Below are 21,540 nucleotides of genomic sequence, written 5' to 3'. Positions count from 1 at the left end.
GATTATACAATCAAAATTTGCCACATCACCCTCCAATGTGGCAAAATTTGGTGTTGGACTAGTGAAAGTGAAACTCTCTAGTCTTGCTAGACTAGAAATCTTTTCTATTTGTGTATGTGGTGGAAGATTTCAGTTTTATTATATTTCACAGAAGGCAGAACACACCTTCCCAAAAGAAAAGAAGGGAAGGTGAAACTTTTGATGCATGTTAGATGGATTTAATAAATTTAATGTTATTTAGGAAATACCATTGGACCATCTTTAACAAATTTTTTTAATAATTATTTTGGGGATGAAGGAATCTTTTGACAAATTGTTATGCACTTTCAGGTTAACAGTGAGTTTCAAAAGGCTTATGAGAAAGGGATTCCAAAATCAAAGTAAGGCCTTTGACTATCATCATGTTATAGAATCTTTTCTCACGTATCTGTTTTTTATACATCTTTATATTGTTTTAGGTACTGGGAACCGACATATGAGGATTCTCTCAATCTGATAGCTCAACTTCCAGTTGTAGCTTCATATGTTTATCGAAGGTTTGTGCACTTCATCCTGACCTTGTTGATATTTATTGCAACCTTCTTGTCATCTTTCTGGAGTAATTATCTATATGATCTGATGCCCCTTCCTCCACCCCTATCTCCTCCAAAGAGAAGAGGGCCTACATTAACTGACTTAGATCGGGGGATAATGTTAGGGGTGCCATGCAATCATGTGATGTGTCTGAGACTCTGATACGAATTATTGTGGTCTGCATTCTATTTTGGCAACCAATGAATAATGGGGTCAAGCAGTCTTACAGAGTTTTCTCTTCGTAGAATCTCCTGTTCTAATCTTCTATGGCTAAATGTTCTACTACAGCATTTGCTTACATTTAAATGGGAGGAGAATTAATGTTCTGGCTTTGCAAATTACGTAATAACGCAATCCCAAACCCTAATTTAGGATTTAGGATCAAAGAAGTTTCCATACTAATGTTTCAAAGAGGGATTTAAAAGTGATGGATGGTAATGACAAGGTGTCAGGCCTTCAGCAAAAATATCTCGAAATTTTCTTGAACCGTATTTGGGGATAAATCAGATTACTCTCAGACCCTTATTCTGTTATGCCAAGAATTATGGTCGGGTGAACCTTTATCGTCCTCTACCTTGCAGTTATATGGGATCCTATTTCTCAGTCCAATAAAGGGGTGCGATAGACCAGGTTGATGAATCTGTTCAGAGATTGAAATATCAAAACAAAAAAGCTGACATAACTGATTAGAGAAAATAATAATTGATAAATCAAAACATATTTAAAGGAATAAATAGTAAATAGATATCAGGAATTGAGAACTGATAAAAATTTTGTATCAGAAACAGAATAGGGAAGAATTGAAAACAGAGCACTACGAAGAAACTGAAAGAATAAAACTGACAAGAAAGCAGCAGCAGACCTTTGGATTCTGAAATAATATTGTGATATGCAACAACAACTGAGATCTGTGACTGGGTTAAAGAGAAAAAAAAAAAAAAAAAAAAAAAAAAAAAAAAGGAATAGATAGGGAGAGAGGGATTGTGGGGGAGGAAAGAGAGAAAGAAAAGCAGCACCCTCTTGCCAAACAGATAAGAAACTCTTCCTAAACAAAGACCCTACAGAAATTGAAACTTCTTTTGTTCAAAACTAACCATATGACTCATCTAAGGACTAAGAGGACCCAAAACTTAACTGAAGACTATTTTATCATACTAATCAAATTAAAAGCTGCCCCATACTTCAGACCTAAACATATTACTGAACTTCCCTTTAGATTCAAGCTGTACATTTTAAGATGCACTGCAGAATACTGATATTCACACCTATTATGTAAATCATTTAAATTATATTAGAGTTGCACTGTAGGTCTCCAACACGGATTATAAGATTTTTCAAGGCAATGATTATGTTTTATTTTGTGTTTTTTAATTGTTGTACCTTGGAACATAATAGACATCCAATGTGCAATTGAGCATTTTACTTTTTATTTTTTAATTCTTGAGCATAGATTTTTTTTTATTTTTTATTTTTTGTAAATTATTATTACTACTTTCTTGAAATGATTCGAACTCCCTTGGAAAATGTGTATCTGAATGACAAAGAGACTCCATTTTTATCCATTTTTTTACTAAGCAACTGCTGTTTAGGGAACTGTGTCTGACATCCTGACCTTATGTTTAGATTATATGTTTTATTGTTTTCTTTTTTGTTATTGGGTTATATTTTTATAATTGATTATTTTTCCTATGAATGGAGGTGCTTATATGCAATCTAGTATTCTAGTTATATCAACTGATATGTTTCCAATTGTACTTTGTATGTTACTGCTAAATGACATGCGACCACGGTGGTGCTTCAAAGTTTATCATGTTCGACACTGACATAATCCTTTCGGAGCTATTTTTTCCCTCCAAATTTCCTTTATTTTTTTAAGCTATGCGACGGGCCTTGTTGCTGAGTCTATCTTTTGAATTATAATTTTTTGATTTATTTACTACGATTTTGAAGGGTTTACAAGGATGCGAAAATTATACCCCTTGACGATTCTCTAGATTATGGTGCAAATTTTTCTCACATGCTTGGATTTGATGATCCTAAAATGCACGAGCTAATGAGGCTATATGTCACCATCCATAGGTCAGTTATCATTATTCTGGATTCTGTAGCATTTTTTTTGTTATGTCCTTCTAGTCATATAATTTTGGCCCGTAATACGGAGCAGCGTAACTCTTTCATTCTTTCAAAAAGATTGTTGTGGTTTGTTGCAGTGATCATGAAGGTGGAAATGTCAGTGCTCACACTGGTCATCTTGTAAGTGACTGTTAACTTGATGTGCATGGTAGAAAAGCCTTTTTATGCTTGGATCTCAAATTCCTGTAGATTGTATCATAATTATTGTTAAGAAGGGATGATGCAAAACAAGGAGAACTCTCTTTTAGTGTCTGACAATCTTTCCTATTTAAGACTTCAATGTTCATAACCACATCCATTTTGCAGGTTGCTAGTGCCCTTTCAGACCCTTACCTTTCATTTGCTGCTGCATTAAATGGTTTGGCTGGACCTCTTCATGGCTTGGCTAACCAGGTATTATATCCTTTGTAACCTTTTGTTTATAATTAAGTTTTATGACATTAGGAAACCAAAGGTGTTTCAGAGAATGATTTTATTAATTCTATCTAAATAAATAGGGAGTGGTTTTCTTGGACAGCCTAAGTATCGGCCCATGTGGCAGGTTGGATGGGGCTGGAATTTTGTGGACAGATAGACACCAAGGTGCTCATATGTCAAGTTTCAGCCACAAACAGATAGGCCAAGTGGCAAAATGAAGTTCTGAAAATCCAGTGGAAAAAAATGAAACTTTAAAAAAAAAAAAATTTGAAGGAAATGGAGGCTGAAAATACAAGGGGAAATGCCAATTCATGGCAAGGTGTACTATTGAATTTGAGTCTGAGCTTTGACATATGGGAATTCCAGACCATTCCTCGGATATCGCATGGTTGGCACTGTCACATCACCTTCCGTGTGCCTCAACTAGGTGGACTATGAAGGTGATTTGTCCCTTGACTGCTCTCAATGAGAATTTTTACATATTAAAGAACACAAAAAAAAGAATGGTGTCTTGTCGGGCGATAAAGGAAACAACACAAAAATAAAATAAGTGTATCTGAGACAAGGATGTTGAGAGGGATGCCAATTTCTCCTCAAAATTATTGAAACTCTAGCCAATTGCCCAAAAGAGTTTTGTTTATATTCTCAAACTCTACTACCAACATACCCTACATTTGGAGCATGCACTTTTACCTAATGTACTACATGGTGTTTTGTTAATTGATCACTTTGCATGTCAGCATACTCTTACCTCTCTTGTTTTCAATCTTGGAGTGTTTAGTGATGTAGGATAGTATAGAGGTGAACTTTAAGGAAGAAGTCGTGGGGAAGACTGATTAGGGCTTTAAGAAGGGAAGAAATTAGGAAAGGAGTAAGACATCACCTACTGATAAGGGGCTGTGAACAGTACCCGAGAACAGTAACTCTTAGAAGAGCTTTAAGAAGAAATAATAAGAGGATGCAACTCACATACACAAGGACAAAGAAAGGCTAAGAATGATGGATAAACAGAGAAGGTATCAGAATTATTTCATTTAGAGGAGAAGAAAGTAGGGTAATATTGATAGAATCAGAAGGGGGAGAGTGAGAGATAGGTACTGCTCTAGTTCTGTGAACAGTAACAGTATGATTGAGAAGGGACAAAGAGGAAAGGGTAAAGGGAACTAGGGAAGAGGGAAGAGGGAAGAGGGAAGATGGAAGAGAAGATAGGGGGTGTGGAGATACGAAAGGATCCGCTCTCTATGGGAACATGTGAAAACCTTCCACTAAACAAAAAATTTCAATTCATTCCATTCGATCTTCTCCTAGTCGAGTTTACATCCTTATATAGCGAGGTGTTATTGCTCAAGAAACCAAGGTACAAGATCTCGCTCTCCCCCCCCCCCCCCCATCTCACCAATCCAAAAAAGAGAGATCTGGCGAGATCTCGCCAAGATCATGTATTTTTCGCGGTCGCTTGGTGGTTGGTCTTGGTAGCCATATGGTCTTTGTAATCCCTAAAATTAGCTATTTACCCTATTTAGGACTTCTAAACACAATGGAAACATCTGTTTTTTTTTTTTTAAATCAAACTTAAAATGGTACTTTAATTTCGTACCCTATGTAAGTAGTCTCCTACTCTTCTGACCCGAGGCTAGTAGCTCTGTTCCACAATCCACATTTCACAATGAACACATAACACCATAATCATAAGAATTTAAAAGACATCATAGATAATTACTTAATTGATTAACGATTAACATTGACGATTGATGAGTCACATTACATACATTGAAATTTTGAAATGACATAACGACACCAAAAAAAATCGGGCCGAACTTCTAAGCCAAGCCCGCCCGCTTCCATAGAACAATATCGTGGCAACGTAGACCTTAGTGGTCATATTGGATCCTTGGGAACCATCACAAGTATGCCGGCCTATATTTGAATGAGAATGCTGTGTCGGCCAACGAAGCCTAGAAGAAGGTATAAGATAAGCTACATAACAATATAAGGTTAGTATGCATCATTTATTTAAACAGAAAAATAAAAAACATAAAAAAATTTAAAGAACAGAAAAATAAATTTCCCTCCATGAATCCATAGATCAGTGATATGCATCACATATAAAAAAGCTAATGTAAACCAACAAGTATTGATGATGTTTCCATGAAAAAATGGGTTTGAGAAGATTTTTTTTTATCTAAAATGATTATTGAGAAGAAAAGTTAACTCCAAATGTGGATGAGGAAGTAATATTCTCTACTCTTTAAGCTTCAATGAGTGTAGGAATGGAGATCCTCAAGCAAAAACACCAAAATTCTTGCTCATTAGTGTTTTTTCTTCAAAAAAGTAGAGGCAAAATTTAGCTAGATCTTGTCGTTTTTACACCTCGCCTCTAGTCTCGTCTTGCTAAATTAAAAAAAACGAGGTCTCAGCGAGATCTCTCTGAGACCTTGAACCATTCAAGAAACTAAAGGTACCTTAAGAAGAATAGAATTTACTTGCGTAAGAAGCTAAAAAGTAGCTTCTTCAAGAAGTTAACCTCCAAGTTTCTTAAGTTCTAAACAATAAGAACAATTACTTTAATCCTTTAGCAAAAAGACAAAAATACCCTACCTAGTATAGTTAATTACAATATTGTCCCTGTCTAAAATTCTGAAAATATCCTCCAAAAGAAAATAAAATTTCAGTATTATCTGTAGGAAAAATACATTCAAAATCCAAGTCTATACAATTGAAAATAACTCAAAAGTAAACCCAAAATGATTAAAATCCCTTGCTGGACTAGTTCCCTACCATTTAGTCATGGTGGTAAAGAGTAAAGACAGAACAGTTTAGTAGACTAGATAGCATACTCTCATTTACCTCCCACTCTCCCAGAGAAAGATGTTGAGATTCTCAGCATCCCATATTGATTGAGCATGGTAACAGGATCCCAAGCAAGCTTGGATATGGTGACGAGAAACACCACTCTACACCATACAAACCATCTGCAGATTGCATATGTGACTTCCAGTTTTCAATACCCACAGCAGATATTTAAATGAAGGTCCTCACATGATTGTTCATCTTTCCTCTTGAGCATTCTTTCTCAACTTGATTAATTGTGATATTTCCAGAGCAGGCCACTTTTTATCCGGGGTCAATAGCGCAGTTATGATTTTGATGTTCGAAGTTCTTTTTCAGTCCTTTAATACTCATTAGGCAATCCCACAACCTTGAATGGTTCGGATTTCATCAATTTTTGAGTACTGTTACTAGTAGTCATATATATTGAACACATTTACGAGCATGCTTATATGCTTTTGGTTACATGATAAGAGTAATGGTTTACCTTCTTTTCATCATATTGTGTTTGCAGGAAGTCTTGCTATGGATCAAATCTGTCGTAGATGAGTGTGGAGAAAACATAACCACAGACCAGTTAAAGGACTACGTTTGGAAAACATTGAACAGCGGCAAGGTATGGACTGATTACTTATGTCAGCAACAGTATTTGATCTTTTACCAAGATAGATTCAGACTAGCATTTTAATAGTCTTTATATCTATGCAGGGGCCATGAAATTATTTTTATCTTCTTCTTCTTCTTCTTCTTCTTTTTTTTTTTATTTTATTTTTTATTATTATTATTGTACATGACGAAGGAAGCATGTTTAGGCATAGTTGAATGGGGAAAATAGTTCAACCTTATGATGGGGATGATGTTCTCCATAGTTGGCAATTGTTTCGTGGACCAAGATGCCAGCACTTTTTCTGGAAAACAACATCCAAAAACATAAAATGGCATGTCATTTTCCAAAGGGTTCTGTTATGCTTAGCAGTGTTGGTTACACTTAGACTGTAGTATGGCCCTGATTCTACCAGTTGGCGGCTCAGATGGGGCTGAAAATTTATGGACATGTAGATCCCGAGGTCCCCCATTCACATGGCAAGTTTCAACCTATCGGAATTTGCAAAGTGGCAAAATAGAACTCAGGACTACAAGTGGGTGCATGGGACTACAATGGGGTGCATGGATATACAAGAGAGGGTATGCCATTAGACGGAAGGGCAAATGATTGAATTCGAGGCTGAAATGTGGCCAAGCTAGGCAATTCCCTAGATATTCAACGGTCAGAGTTGCCTATGGTTCTAATCTTGGGTTTGGACCTTGGTCGAAAGCGAAATTTGGTCGAAAATTCTGAAACCTGGTTGTAACCCTCTCTCTCTCTAGAAATTTGGGTCGAAATTAGATTGAAACCATTGAAACTTGGTCATCTCAAGGTGGGTCAAAACCATCGAAACTTGTGATCCGAGATTTAAAACTATGTATTTGCCACATTATTCTTCAATGTGGAAATATCAGGCCAATAGAGGGTTACAATTACATTTTCCCTTTTCGAAAATTTTGTATTATGTTCTAATAAAATAATTTATGTTTTTAGGACCAATACAGTTTTCGTTCTAGTAAAACAATTTCTGTTTTTAGGACCAATATGGTTTTATTTTGCTTTTAAGCAATTTCTGGAAAATATTTTCATTGAAATGAATGGGTCCTAAGAGAGTTAAAAATTTTTGAACTCTCTTGCATTGTGTCCCTTAGAAGAAGTACTCCCTTTGTCTTTACCGGTGCTTCGTTGGCAATTTGCCATGCACCTGCTCGGTGAAAATCCCATGTATGATTCTGGGAATACATGATGTTGCTTGCTTGGTTTTTTTGGAATTGATGGCCAGTTATAGTTGGAATAGTTGTCAATTTGTCATGGTGGATAGTTGTTTCTATTCGTAAGCAGAAAATTGATGATCAAGTAGATCATAAGCATCCAGTCGTTCGTATGATTGAATTTCAACTAAACAACATTTTCTAGTGCTATGACAATTGCCATGAATCAAGTAAAGCAAATGTAGTTCATGGCACCAAACCCTACGAATTATAAAATTCATGCTGCTCCAGCCTTGATAATTAAGTTGTAAGACATGTTGAAGTCTTTGAAATGAACATTTGTGTCTATTCTCCAAAAAAAAAAAATAGCCATGTGAGTGTACATTAGTACATGTGAATTTGGATTTGGATAGTGAACCAGTATCTACTTTCTTCCATGAAATAGAAAAATGGGCAAGGGTAATCTGAGCCATGGTTCCTATGTCCTCGAACATGGAATATTTTATCCATTATTTATAGGAAAGAGAAAAAATGATTAACAAATTTTATGGGGGGTGGGTGGTAGGAAATCCCTGTGGTTCGGGGAACCTTTTCCCCTAGAAAAATATAGGATTCATGCTTGCAACCTCGGAACTACTGAAACCTTGCAAAATTTCATTTCTCCCGAGAACAAGAATTGAGTGCTATATCAGGGATTACTTGATTCTATCCAGGTTGGATTGAGCAACACCCATTAACATGATCAACTGCTCAACTGTGAAAGTGTCTGATGTTCCTGCCGGATTTATAAATTGATCTGTAGTCTAAAGCATTGGATTGTTCTCCATTTGTTCCAACATTGTTCAAAATCCTCAACTCAACTGAAACAGCCCATTTGTAAAACTGATGCCCAACAATCCTCATTACTTGCAATATTATTGTGGACCTTGCCACCTTGGTAAAAAATTCAATAACTGAAACAGACGTTTTGTGAAAGAATTAATTATAACTATGAAATTCAAAACATAGCAATCTCGCCATTGTGCAATGGAGTTCAGTTTGAGCGCTGTTTCTTCAAGTGACTTTTGTAGGATAAAGGATTCCGTCCTTGCTGTTCTCTGAACTTAGAAGAAGAGGAAACAGGGAGGGAAGCTCCAAATTATGAAGTTCAATGAAAAATAAAACTCTGATACCTAGTGGTATAAGAACCTAATTTGGGATGATTTTACACATTTGATTCTGTCTCAACTATTTCCATTGCTTTTGCATGCTTTCATAGAGCTTATTTGGCGACCAGGTTTGGCAAATTATTGCTTGTTTTATATGGGGTTGTCCTTTGTGTTAAAATGTGCAGGTTGTTCCTGGTTATGGGCATGGAGTTTTGCGCAAAACAGATCCAAGATACATGTGCCAGAGGGAGTTTGCGCTGAAGCACTTACCTGATGATCCATTGTTCCAGCTGGTTGGTTACCACTTAGTCCCTGGGTATCAGATAAGGGTGTAAACTCCAATATACTAGTTTAGTCCTATTTGTTGGTGAACTGAGACACATCCACTGTGAACTTTACAGGTTTCCAAGCTTTACGATGTTGTGCCTCCAATTCTTACTCAGCTAGGAAAGGTAATTGTTTACTATCTAATTGATCAAGGGAATATCATCTACATATGCTTGAGTTGCAATTAGTATGATGTGTAACCTGAAATGTAATCCCTTGGTGAAGCACTATGAGTTAGTCAGTTTCTTCTCATCTTTGATTCTCACCATCTACCTTTTCAAGTATCTGAACAAACAAAAGCACCAATTTTATGTCTTAGAAAAATGAAGAGCAATAACAGAGAAAGTGAGAAGAAATTCAGGCCGACTGATGAAAGTTATTGACTCGGACCCTTGGTTTCTGATTTTAAATTCATATTTGGCATGGTTTTTTTTTACCCCTAGTATTTCATCAATTTGACTTGGATATTGGGGCATAATCCATCTTGTTTTTCTTTTTCTTCTTATTCCTCCCTCTTCTGTCCTTCATTTCTCTCCCGTTTCTTCTTAATATTTGGCTGCTCTATTGTGCTATCTATGTTGTCAATGACAGTTATTTCCATACTTGTATGAAACATGAATTATATCATGTTTATATTTCCAGTAAACTTAACTGTCAAACTGTTCCATTGTAAATCTGACTCCATTGTCTGCGATATAGGTTAAAAACCCCTGGCCTAATGTTGATGCTCATAGTGGGGTGTTGCTGAACTATTTTGGCTTGGCTGAAGCGAGGTACTCAGTCTGATCCTCTCTAACTTTTAAGTTGCTTGCTACTACTAACTTTTGAATTATGCATCTTTGCATCATTTGCCCAAATGAAATTTTTGTAGATGTGCCACTTTATATGAATTTTTATGGCTCTGCATAACTTACACTAACGCAAAACTACTGAACCCCTATATATGATGATATCCTGCAATTCTTGTACAGATATTTTACGGTTCTGTTTGGTGTCTCAAGAAGCATTGGAATTTGCTCTCAGGTTTTTCCTCCACTTCCTTTACCCCTTGAACTGATTTGTTATTTATAGTTGTGAGTTAATCTAAATCAATCTTTCTGGTTCAGTTGATATGGGACCGTGCCCTTGGCTTGCCACTTGAAAGGCCGAAAAGTGTGACAATGGACTGGCTTGAGAACTACTGCAAGAAAGCAGCTTGATGCTTAGAATTGTAGTTGAAGATGGGTTTCCACATTGAATCTTCTCAATAATGATTGGTAAAAAGAGAGCCTTTTTTTTTTTTTTTTTTTGGGGTGGGGTGGGGGGGTGTTTCTGAGACTGTTGAGTTTTTGCAGTTCTCTTTTATAAATTTTGATGCTCATTGTATGCATGAGCTGTTCAGATCTAAATCTTCAAGTTCCTGAGTTTACCAATCACGAGCATTGTTTCAAATAGTCATTTATAAAGGTAGAAACTATTCTGTAAATTTTGATTTTCATCAAAATCTCTGCGAGCATCCACTATAAATTCGTTTTTTGCATACATGTTTACAAGAGCACTAGCCACAAGAACATCCATATCAAAGGAGAGCTCAACGATTAGACCATGTTTCTGTCTCTGCAAGAGCTGGGCAAAATCATTGCATGCAATTAAGCTAGGATTGTGCTTTAAAAGCCATTGGCTTGAACAACCTATTGAGTTTTAACCTTCCCGGCACTTTTTTTCTTCCTTCCGCATCTCTCATCTCCCAACTCCCTTGAAAAATCATTGGGGAGATGGTTTCCTGAAAGGCAGTGTGTCCTTTGCACTAGTGCGGGGGTTAATGGGAACGTGTCCGGAAATATCAACCGGGTGGGATTTTCGCCTTTCATGAGGGGTGGAATGGTCATTTCTCCCCATGTCTGACTGTAGGGGTTATGTTGTCTTTCAGGCTTTTTTTTCCCCATTCATTAATTTTGCTAAGAACATAAAAAAGCAGCATTCAGTCACCCAGAAATAATGTAATTTGTCTGATTCTTGGAAATAGAATGGCTTGTATATGTGCTTCTATTACAACTTCAACCTTATAGAACATAAATCCTTGGAAATGATTTAGGTTTGGGATCATTTCTTTGATGATGATGAATTTGGTGGATGACAAGAGGATCATTCTTACTAAGTGTGACCCAGGCAGCTATCTCATCTAGTTTTTGCAAATGACTCGATGATTTTCGTGGGTTTAAACCTCTGTAGTGTGCAGTGAGTGTAGTGAGGATTCAACGGCTAGGAGGGCCCTGACATACACCCCAAGGCCTTCCACCCCAGCTGTTGGATCTTCACTGCCACTAACTACCTTTATAAAGGTAGATTGTATGTCTATTTCTGTTTTTATGGGTTCATTGGCCTCTTTCACTACCCTATATGGTCTTCACCTCCACCAGTTGAGTTTTCTATGGCCCTGGTCGGGGTCACTGCTTAGACTTAGTCGAGCTTCTTACTTTGTCTGCTTTCACAAACACAGAGCTACCTATTGAATTTTATTTTATTTTATTATTTTATTAATAATATATATATATATATATATATATTATTTTTTTTTATGAGAAGAAAATAAAAATATCAAACAATATGGTTCGTCATTACATTACTATCCGAATAAGAAGATAAGATTCCTAAACTAGCACTATTAGCCAATTCCATAAACACATCATAGTCTGAATCTTTGCACTTAATGAAGCTGAAATTAGAGAATATTTCCCAAAAAGTAGATACTGAAAGAAGTGGCCACGAGCTGTTAGAAGGCTGTGGAATAAGCTTAACTAAGGGCCCGTTTGATAACGTTTCTGTCGTTTCTGTTTCAAAAAACGGCAGAAACATAAATTTCCATTTCTAGAAACAGAAACGAAATTGAAGGTGTTTGATAAATCATGTTTTTAGAAGTCGATAGTAACCAGTGAAAGAATGGCCACAAGTCGTTTCTAGAAACGGCGAAACAAGTTGAACTTGTTTCTCCTGGGTCGTTTCTTGAACCATAAATAAGTAAAAATTTCTATTTCTATTTCTGAAAATAAGTGAAACGAAACAGTTTTATCAAACGCTTTTTACTCCGTTTCTGCTGTTTCTGGAGACAGAAACGGCAGAAACGTGTTTCTTGAAACATTATCAAACGGGCCCTAAGTTTCTGCATGAGAACCAAACTGTCACCGATGGTCCAGCCCTTGGAAGCCGCCAATCTTAGACCTTGTAGGATGTCAAAAGCTTCCGTTTCCGCCAAAGTTGTGGTTGTTGAACTCCCCACTTTGAGAACCTAGAATTTTCCTTCAAAAATAATAACAAAAGCCCAATCTGATTTTGTTTCCAAAACGTTAGTAACACCAACACAAACTATGATGCCATAGTTCAAAAAAAGGGGATCTAAGTATCTTCTTAATTTACCAAAAAAAAAAAACCAAAAAAGTATCTTCCTAAGTTGTCTGCTGGACTATCTGTAATAGAGTAGACAAAATCATTAGCGTTAGTATGTTGAAGCAATTTTAAATTAGAGATCCAATGATTAATATTGTGTAGAATAGATTTAGGGTTTGGATCAGTTTTTTTTAGCAATAATGTTATTTTTGTGCATCCTTAGAAAGTAAATCGTTATAGCTATTATGCAAAAACACCAGTTACGATCAGAATTGGATAGGTTAGCAGTAAGGAAAAGGTGTTTGACCACATCAATAAAAGAGTACAAATTGAGACATTTAGGTCATAGACTGAGAGGGCCATGAGCAGCCCAAATTCTATAAACAAAGTCACAAAAAAAGAAGAGACAAGAGATAAAATCAATGGCTTTAACGCAAAACAGACATGTTTTATCAATATTTAACCATTTGCCCAAAGTCTCTCTTACAAGGATCCCATTCAATAGGGTTCGCCAAAAGAAAATTTTGAACTTAGGATGTATGCCAATTAGAAGGTAGAGAGCCAAAAGTATTTCCATTACCTTGTACCTACTAAGTAGATAGGAAATTCACAGAATGTGGGTAGAAAAATATTCATCTTTCAATATGGTACATCACTAAGTATCAGGTTGAGAAGAGATAGGGGTCTTGATTATTTCATTGATGATATTGGTGGGAATAAGGTCGTTCATGGATATCACATTCCATTCATTATTAACCATCATATAGTCAATAAAAAACTTTGGGCATGGTAAGGAGAGGTTCATAAGTATCTGATGCTCATGGATGGTCGGCACCATAGATCATACTAGAAAAAAAGAGGATCGTCTAGACCGCAACTTTACTCGAACCAATTTTTGGAGGGGAAGGATAGAGGTTATACTATTCCAAATCCACGATCCCTTCTTTCTCACAATTGTAGGATAAAAATTAGAAGTGTTTGGGAAATATTTTTCTTTGATTGTCTGAGCCCAGAGAATTTTTTTCTTTAACCGATTTTTAAAAGAAGAGCTTTATTTTGAGTGTCCGTCTCTTAAACTCAGATCACCATGACTGGATGGAGAACATTTTTTTTTCCAAGAGATGAGGTGTAACTCTTTTGAAGAAGTTGAATCATCCAAAAACCGAGAGCACATAGAATCAATATTTTTGGCAATTTTTTTTAGGAAAAACAAAGCAAGACATCAAGTAGGATGTGATAGAATAAAGAACAAATTGAGTCAGAATTTTCCTTCTAGCAAAAGAGAGAAGATTAGACTTCCAAATGGATAGCCTTTTATCCATCCTGTCCACAATATTTTTAAGGCTAGACACACGAGATCCGAGATAGATAAGATCTGTTCCAAGATAGATAGCATCATTTGTAATTTCTTTGATACCAAGGAAAGAGCATAGTCGCGATTTTTCAGATTTGAGAACATAATTACTGAAATACATTACACTCTTGAAGAGATTGACATGTTGCCCATAAAGATAAAAAAACAATTCAAGCACCGCCTTAGTGGCTAATAAATCGACGGTAGTAGCACGACAGAATATGAACAGGAGAAACCTTCGAAGCTCTGCGAGCTATCTTGATGCCCTTAAACAAGTTTAGATCCCGTTAAGTCGAAAGAAGACGAGAAAGAACTTCCGTAGAACAAATGAACAGATAAGGGCTCAGTGGGCAGCCTTTTCAAATTCCATGAGATGGTTCAATAAGATCAAAAGACGATCCCTCCAACTATATAAAAAAGAGACCGATAACATAAGATAATATATCAAGTCACACCAGGGCCCAAGAAATTCTAAGAGAGTCTTGATAAGTCCCCATTCGAATCTATCATAAGCTTTAGCCATATCGATCTTAACAGCCACAAAGCCTAATTTCCCTTTTTCTCTTCCTTTTCAGATAATGAAAAATCTCATGGGCAATCACAATATTGTCCGAGATTTTTCTACCAGGAAGAAGAAAAAAGCTTGAAATGAACAGATAAAAGAAGTAAGGTCATTTTTTAGTCTGTTAGTCACAATTTTTGCAATATTTTTATAGGATACATTACAAAGGCTAATATGTTTGAACTCTTCAACTCAGGATGCATTTTCCTTAAATATTATTGTTCTTCCTTGGATTTTTGGCAAGCTATGGGCTATTGATTGTGCTCCCATATTTGATTTGTTTTGTAAAAGTTTGGAACTGTGGAAGTCTTGGTTCCTATCCTATGCTGGGAGACTCCGACTTACTTCCTCAACCCTTTACAATGGTTACATCTACTAGTCAAGGCTTTTTTGTCTCCTAGGGCTGGTGATCGGACAATTGGAGTCCATGTTCTCCTAATTTCTCTTGTTAGGGCCAATGCTTGAGAGGAGTATCCATTATATTGCTCCGGGTTATATTTGTAGACCTAAGGTAGAGGGTGGGTTGTGTTCGAAAAAGATAAAAGACATGAATGTGACAGGTATCATAAAGCCAATCTGGTAGGTGATGTCCCACATAGATTCCCCTTGGGTTCAATGGGTGGATCATTGATACCTTAAAAGGGAGTCTATTTGGATTATGAAGCCTATCCAGAACTGTTCTTAGGTGTGAAGGAAGATTATGAAGTACAGAGACCGTGCGTGTCCTTTTATTTATCATATCATTGAAAATGGGCAATGCACCAAAATTTGGTTGGACCCATGCCACTTAGCTGGTATATAGTAATACTTTTTTGGTCACCGTATCTGGCTTAGGTGTGGACCTAATTGAGTAGCATTAAGAGGCATAGTAGGAGTGCCTTAGACTCTGGCAATTATTACTTATTTGTGCAAACTCCACTGGCTCATTCTTTTCCAAGTCTATCTGGACATCATCAGGATCCATAACCATAAGATGGATTGATCTTCTTGTGTTTGGATCTAAATCTTAAAAATCTAATTGTTGAAGAGGTAAATTGCACCTCTCAGATTTCCTCTTCCATAGCTAGTAATTTTTTTTTTTTTTTTTTTTTTTTGTTACCTACATAAAAAGTAAAATGAAATAAAATAGGAAGAACAAAAGTAGAGCTCCATCTTTTTTCCCTTAGGTTATGTTTGATGGCCATGAAAAGAAAATAAATAAATAAGTACAAAAAGATATAATAAGATAAAAATTATAATTGTCAAATTATTTTTTTATGTGTTTATCTCTCTCTTTAAATTCATAAAATTTTAAATTTTTTCTTCTCTTTTCTTTTCTTGTCTTCCAAACATAGCCTAAAAGCAAGTTTTCCTTCCCCATGGGGGAAACAACTCGCCCATTAGTTGGGATAAAAAATGCCCTTCATTTATGGCACCCATCCTACTCCATTGACGCCCATAGTTATGTTGTAACCTGGCAGCCACTGAGAGGGGGTGAATTAATGAATCCAATTCTGATCCCCAAAACCTGTCCGATATCTGACACGACAGACCCTGATACACTTGTTCCTATTTGCACATAGTTGTATGCACACTCAGCCTCTCATAGGCACCTCCAAGTGTATACAGTCATTCAGCATTTCACGCATTTCAATATATATATATATATATGTATTTATAATTAAAAACAATAAGCACACCCACAACATAGGGCTTTTACGAGGTTCGGCAATTTGCCTACGTCCCTGGAGTAGTGCCCGTAAAAGCTTCGTACTTACTCAATATGCTACTTTTGATTGCACCCACACCCAATTTTCTCAAGTAGAAATTGAGATGGCACTCGCAGCCTTCATATATTTCAGTGCTTAAAGACCCCCAGCAACTCAGACCTTCAAAATCTTGAAATTACACAAAAACCCCTGAAATTCAAAAATAAATTCTGAAAAATCCTCCCAACGCCGAGAGCAAACTGGGATTTTTCGGTTTCGAATTTCGAACTGGCTTCACTGAAACATGTGTAACTTTTTTCATACAATTTTCGATTGAGATGAAACAAAATGCGTTGGAACCACGACTGGACGCTATACAACTTTCCAGAAGACTCAATCATCTGACTCAATCATATAAAAAGACTAAAATACCCCTAGACCTTTCCAATGCCGCATCTTCCTCATATTGAATCGAAACGTGATAATATCAGAAGCATTGGAAAGATTGGATTTTTGTCGTATTGTTACATGAAGAAAATTTCTTCCAAAAAAATCATCATCAATGTTCAAACTGCCCCCGAGTGCCACAAATACCGTAATTTCTTCATACAGTATCAGAACGCGACAAAATTAGAGGCATTGGACCAAATAAATTACAATCTATCTTTTTCATGGTCTTCCAAAAATATCATTTTCACTACTGAAAATGTCCCTGAGTATAAATAGGTCAATTTTACCAGTTTTGATGTAGAAACTCACACCACCTACCATGGATGAATCAAACCACTCCATGCACATAATGTGGCTATATTATCTCATTGGTGACATTGAACGTTACCATGCCATCACTTTCTGCCACATCACCCAATTGACCACATCATCATTGCCACATGGCCGGGTTGCCAACAAGAACAACCATAAAACAACAAGTTAGGGGTGTCAATGGTCAGTGTGCCAATTTCTGTCTGGGTTGAATCAGTTTTGGTGTGGGAATAGTGAAATCAAAACCCAATCAAGAAGAAAATTTCAGTTTGATTTTGATTTTGGTTTGGCTTCGGTTTTTGTATCCATTCGGTTTTTGGCACGGTTCAATTTTTTAGGGGGTTACTGTAATACCCTACTTCTTAAGCCCGGTCTGATTTCGTGATTAAACCGGTTTAACCATGCAGGAACCGAACCAGAGGGAGTTAGGATGGGTTCCTTATGGGCTATGATGGCAAGGGTGACCTTAAACACCGGCTGGCCCGACAAGTCCGAGCCAGTGCCAGAAGAGACGGGAGTGCCCAAGCCGTGTACATGCACCTACCATAAGGCTATTTACGGAAAAAATAGGTATTGTAGCCGTATTTTAAGGTATATACGTATGCTACATCGTATGCCAGGGGTGGGGTACACGCCGAGGCCCGAACTTGGTCAAAATCCCAAGTTTTGGCCTCAGGTGGGCGGACAGGTGGGTGCACCCACCCACCTGAGTGACCCATCCATGTGCACTGTTCACTTATTTAGGAATTATATATATAGCTTATGATTTTCTTTTCTTTCCATTTATGACACCCGTACGTTGGTGAGGATAGTAAAGAGGAGAGAGAAAAGAAAGGGAAGAAGAAGGGAAGAGAAGGAAGAGGAAGAAGAGAAGGATTTCAGCGGCGCCGAAGCTTGATCTTCCCATTCCGGCGCCGGAAGAGTGATCTTCAACTCTAGATCTACATTTGGAGGTAAGCAAAGTCGAGTTCTTTGAACATTCACCATACCCAAGCTTAAAACCCTTGATTCGAGTAGGGTTTCTTGAGATCATGTAAATCCCCTTTGAAATGATGAATCTAAGGTTTAATAGATGATTTATGTGTTGATCTTGAAGGATTTGAAGAAATATTGACAAGGTGGAAGGAACATTGTGGGTTTGAAGTGATTTGGAGGGTTTGAAGTCGTTCTTGAGCAAAGAAGGTAAGATGGTTTTCCCTCACTTGAATCTAACCTAGATCTAGGTTAGAACCATCCTATAGGACCTTGAAGGTGTGAAGAATGGGTGGGAAAAAGCCCTATTTGAATCCCCAAAGAATGGAGGAAGTTGGGAAGAAACAGGGTTTTTCCCGCCAAGACCGGTGGGTGCAACCGGTGGGCCCCTACCCGCCTGTGTGCACCCACCTGAGAAGGCAGGGGGGCCTTCGGGCACAACCGGCGGGCCCAATCAGCGGGCCAATCGGCGGGCCATCCTACCCGTCGGTCTTAGCAGAGGCCCCTGGCTCGGCCCGGCGGGTGGAACCGGCGGGCCTCTACCCACTGGTTAGGACCGGTGGGCCAGACTGCCCACCTGTCTAACCCACCCGTGTGGCCCCGAAGGTGATCCTTATGTCCGATCGAACCCAAATCGGACGTGTGACCTCCTTTTAACATTCTAAACATGATTTTGTCTTCGGATCTCGTTAATTTTGAACCTAAAATGGTGACGTACTAACCCCGCTCAATTATGTTAGGTTCACCAAATCCTACCCGATTCGCATCGGATCTCACCCGTACCGAACGGGAATCCTTGTACGCTACAGGTAAGAGGGGAGAGGACGTTTGGCCTTGTTTCAAGGCATTGTTTGGCATTCATTTAATTATATCTAGTCTAGTCATGCCATCATGAATATGCTATGTAGATTAGTCATTCCTCACATTGTTATGCATATGTGCTATGTTTACTTTCTAAATGCCAATTGAATGAGATGTTTATATGTTGAATGTGGACATCATGGTGCATGATGCATTGATAGACTAGATGCCGTAGTCGGCTTGAAAACGAGTGCATTGGTGGAATGGGACATAGAGGCACTATGCAATCGTACTATTGTCATATAGGAGCATGCGGTATTAGGATTTTCACCATCCCGTGCTACGACCTTTCCCAATAGGGGTTAAGGTGTTGGGTTATCATTTGGGGGGAAGCAGTGGTCGCGGGTGTCGGGTCACCGTGGCGGTTAGACATAACGCCCGACGGGTCGTGTAGGACAGTCGGCAACCCCAGTGGTACATTCAATAGGGCCAATCGTACTGCTTTTAAATTGCTGGAGTCAGCTCCTTTATTTTCAGTCATTTACATTTCTGTTGAGAGCCGATGGACGGCATTGTCTTTACTTTTCCGAGTACTCATGGTGGGCCTTCTCCGATAGCCCTATGGGCGTATCGCGGGAGGGAGTTCGCTGCTCGTACCCGGAGTATACGCGCACTGTGGTTGTAGTAGCACTAAAACCAAGGACTTAGTAATGTTGCTTAGGTGGATGTGATTTAAAATGTATAGCATGGCATGTAGTGCATATGATGTGTTTTGATGTGTGGACTACTGTGTGGTCCATCTTACCACTTACTGAGCTAGTGAGCTCATCCCACGTGTACACCCCTTTTTTTAGATGATTTTGCAGGTCATACATCTGAGGAGCATGGGGTGGGTCCCACAGTCGAGTTTCCTGAAGAGGACTGGTGGACCCCTGAGGAGTTAGAACACGGCACTAACTGCTCGTGCTAGAGTTGTGCTGTGGGACAGCAGTTCTGAGGCCGAGCTGAGCTCTACTATGTGATGCCGAGTTGGGCTCAACCCTTGATGCCGAGCTAAGCTCTAGCCTTGTTACCGAGCCGAGCTGTGTAATTTGATTATTTTGATGATTTCCTGTATATATACTTGATATATGAATTGTACTTTTATTATGTAATTATCATGCCTTCGGGCCCACATGTATATAATTATTATATCACAATCCGGGTATCAAGTATTATGGGATTATTCACAGGTAAAACTTAGTCTTTCGCTGATCTGATGAGTTTATATTAGTTGTGTGTATGCTGTGGTGGAATACAGTATCTGATGATCCTGGCAGGTTTGGGTTAACCAGTGTTAACCCGGTCACTAGCCCGGTTCTGTGAGTTCGGGGTGTGACAAACGGTGGTATCAGAGCGTGATAATCTGCTCCGCTCACAGCATACCATTAGAATCACGTAGACTCTATAATAGGGAAATGGGGTTGGGTTAATGTAAAAGCTTTAAGGAATTAAAAGCCAAAGAAAGAAAGTATAAAAAGAGTTGCATTTAGGGATTTCATTCATGGCATACGTGAGTGTAGATAAAAGGTAATTAAGTTGGTGATATAACCTATCGCGTACTAGTTTGACGAAATTTCGGCAGCATAACGGCGTTAAATGGAATTTCCAAAAATTTTACACACAACACCTGATAAACAAAATTTTCAATACGACAAAGATAAAAAGTAACAAGAATCATCACAACCAAACTACACAAGAACTCAACAAATAAATGCACCACAGAGAAAAAAATCACTATCAAATGATATTATTCCATAAATGAATCCAGTTACAGCGCAAATACAAGGAATGATAAGAAAAGAAATATACAACAAGGTCTACAAAAAGGGAAAATGGATAAACAGCTGGTGTGGACGAGCTAAACCCTCACTGGTCATCATTGTCATCATCAATGATCACCACGTTCGCCGGAGGCCTAGAGTTGACGTCGAGGTGGTGGTCGTAATAGTCAAATCTCACGTTCACCAGCCGTACTGCCCTCCGTAATCGGCCAAAGTCGGCGGACATGGCATTGGCCGTGGTGCTCAAGTCCTAGCCTAGCTGGAGAAAGGAGTTCTCCAAAGTAGCCTGCCTCTCCAGGATGCGCTCCTCCCTGGGGGCACTCTCGTCCAGCCGTCTCAGTAGCTGAACCTGGCCATCCTGCAAGGCCCGCATGGAGGACATTATGCCCTCGAAGTAGTAGGCACCACTCCCAAGTGGTGGGGCTCTATGTGGTGAAGCTGCAGCTCTGGAAGAACTAGGACCGGGACCTCTCGACTCCTGATGCGCCACCTCAGGGATGCCATCGCCCACCAGATCATCCCCCTCATCCTGAGGAACGTAGTCCTCATCCTCCTCACTGGACTCCTCCTCCATGAGGACATCCTCCATAGGGGCAGCCCTCCTACCCCTACCTCTCTGAGCTCCTGATCTCGGGGGTGTATCCATGAGGGTATGGAGACCCATCCTCAGGAGGTTACTCATGTCGAACCTATCAGCCGGAGTCTTCCCCTCCTCGCCGCTCAGGTCTACCCCGAAGAACTTGAAGATCCCGGTGAGGATCCTGCCATAGGGGAATCCTCCATCCTCAGGGTGGGAAGTGTGGTGCTCCATCGTCCTGAGAATGATGTAGGGGAGGCACAAGTGCTCGCCGCCTCCCTCTACGGCTGTGTAGATGCAGAACGGGATGAAAGCCGCCATGAAACCCACCTGGTTCCGATGGCCTCCTCTGGGAAGCAGGTTGAACTAGACCAACCGAGCAAATAGACGAACCTCGGGGTAGAAGGACGTCTC

At 38.7% G+C, this 21,540-nt stretch overlaps 1 protein-coding gene across 4 annotated transcripts in view; it reads left to right on the top strand.

The window, feature by feature from the left end:
• Positions 1-10,689, top strand: part of LOC122061916 (citrate synthase, mitochondrial) — a 69,368-nt gene extending 58,679 nt beyond the window's left edge. For all 4 annotated transcript variants that reach the window (XM_042625478.1, XM_042625477.1, XM_042625476.1 and 1 more), the window contains exons 10-20: positions 331-380; positions 459-536; positions 2,524-2,652; positions 2,784-2,826; positions 3,013-3,099; positions 6,467-6,568; positions 9,083-9,190; positions 9,299-9,349; positions 9,924-9,997; positions 10,196-10,247; positions 10,331-10,689. In XM_042625478.1, coding sequence (XP_042481412.1) covers positions 331-380; positions 459-536; positions 2,524-2,652; positions 2,784-2,826; positions 3,013-3,099; positions 6,467-6,568; positions 9,083-9,190; positions 9,299-9,349; positions 9,924-9,997; positions 10,196-10,247; positions 10,331-10,423 — 867 coding nt within the window. In that variant the 3' untranslated portion in view covers positions 10,424-10,689. The remainder of the gene's footprint in view (positions 1-330; positions 381-458; positions 537-2,523; positions 2,653-2,783; positions 2,827-3,012; positions 3,100-6,466; positions 6,569-9,082; positions 9,191-9,298; positions 9,350-9,923; positions 9,998-10,195; positions 10,248-10,330) is intronic.
• Positions 10,690-21,540: the final 10,851 nt, after the last annotated feature.

The sequence above is a fragment of the Macadamia integrifolia genome, chromosome 14 (assembly GCF_013358625.1).
Source record: "Macadamia integrifolia cultivar HAES 741 chromosome 14, SCU_Mint_v3, whole genome shotgun sequence".
NCBI lineage: Eukaryota > Viridiplantae > Streptophyta > Magnoliopsida > Proteales > Proteaceae > Macadamia > Macadamia integrifolia.
This window is presented reverse-complemented; position numbering and strand designations above follow the sequence as displayed.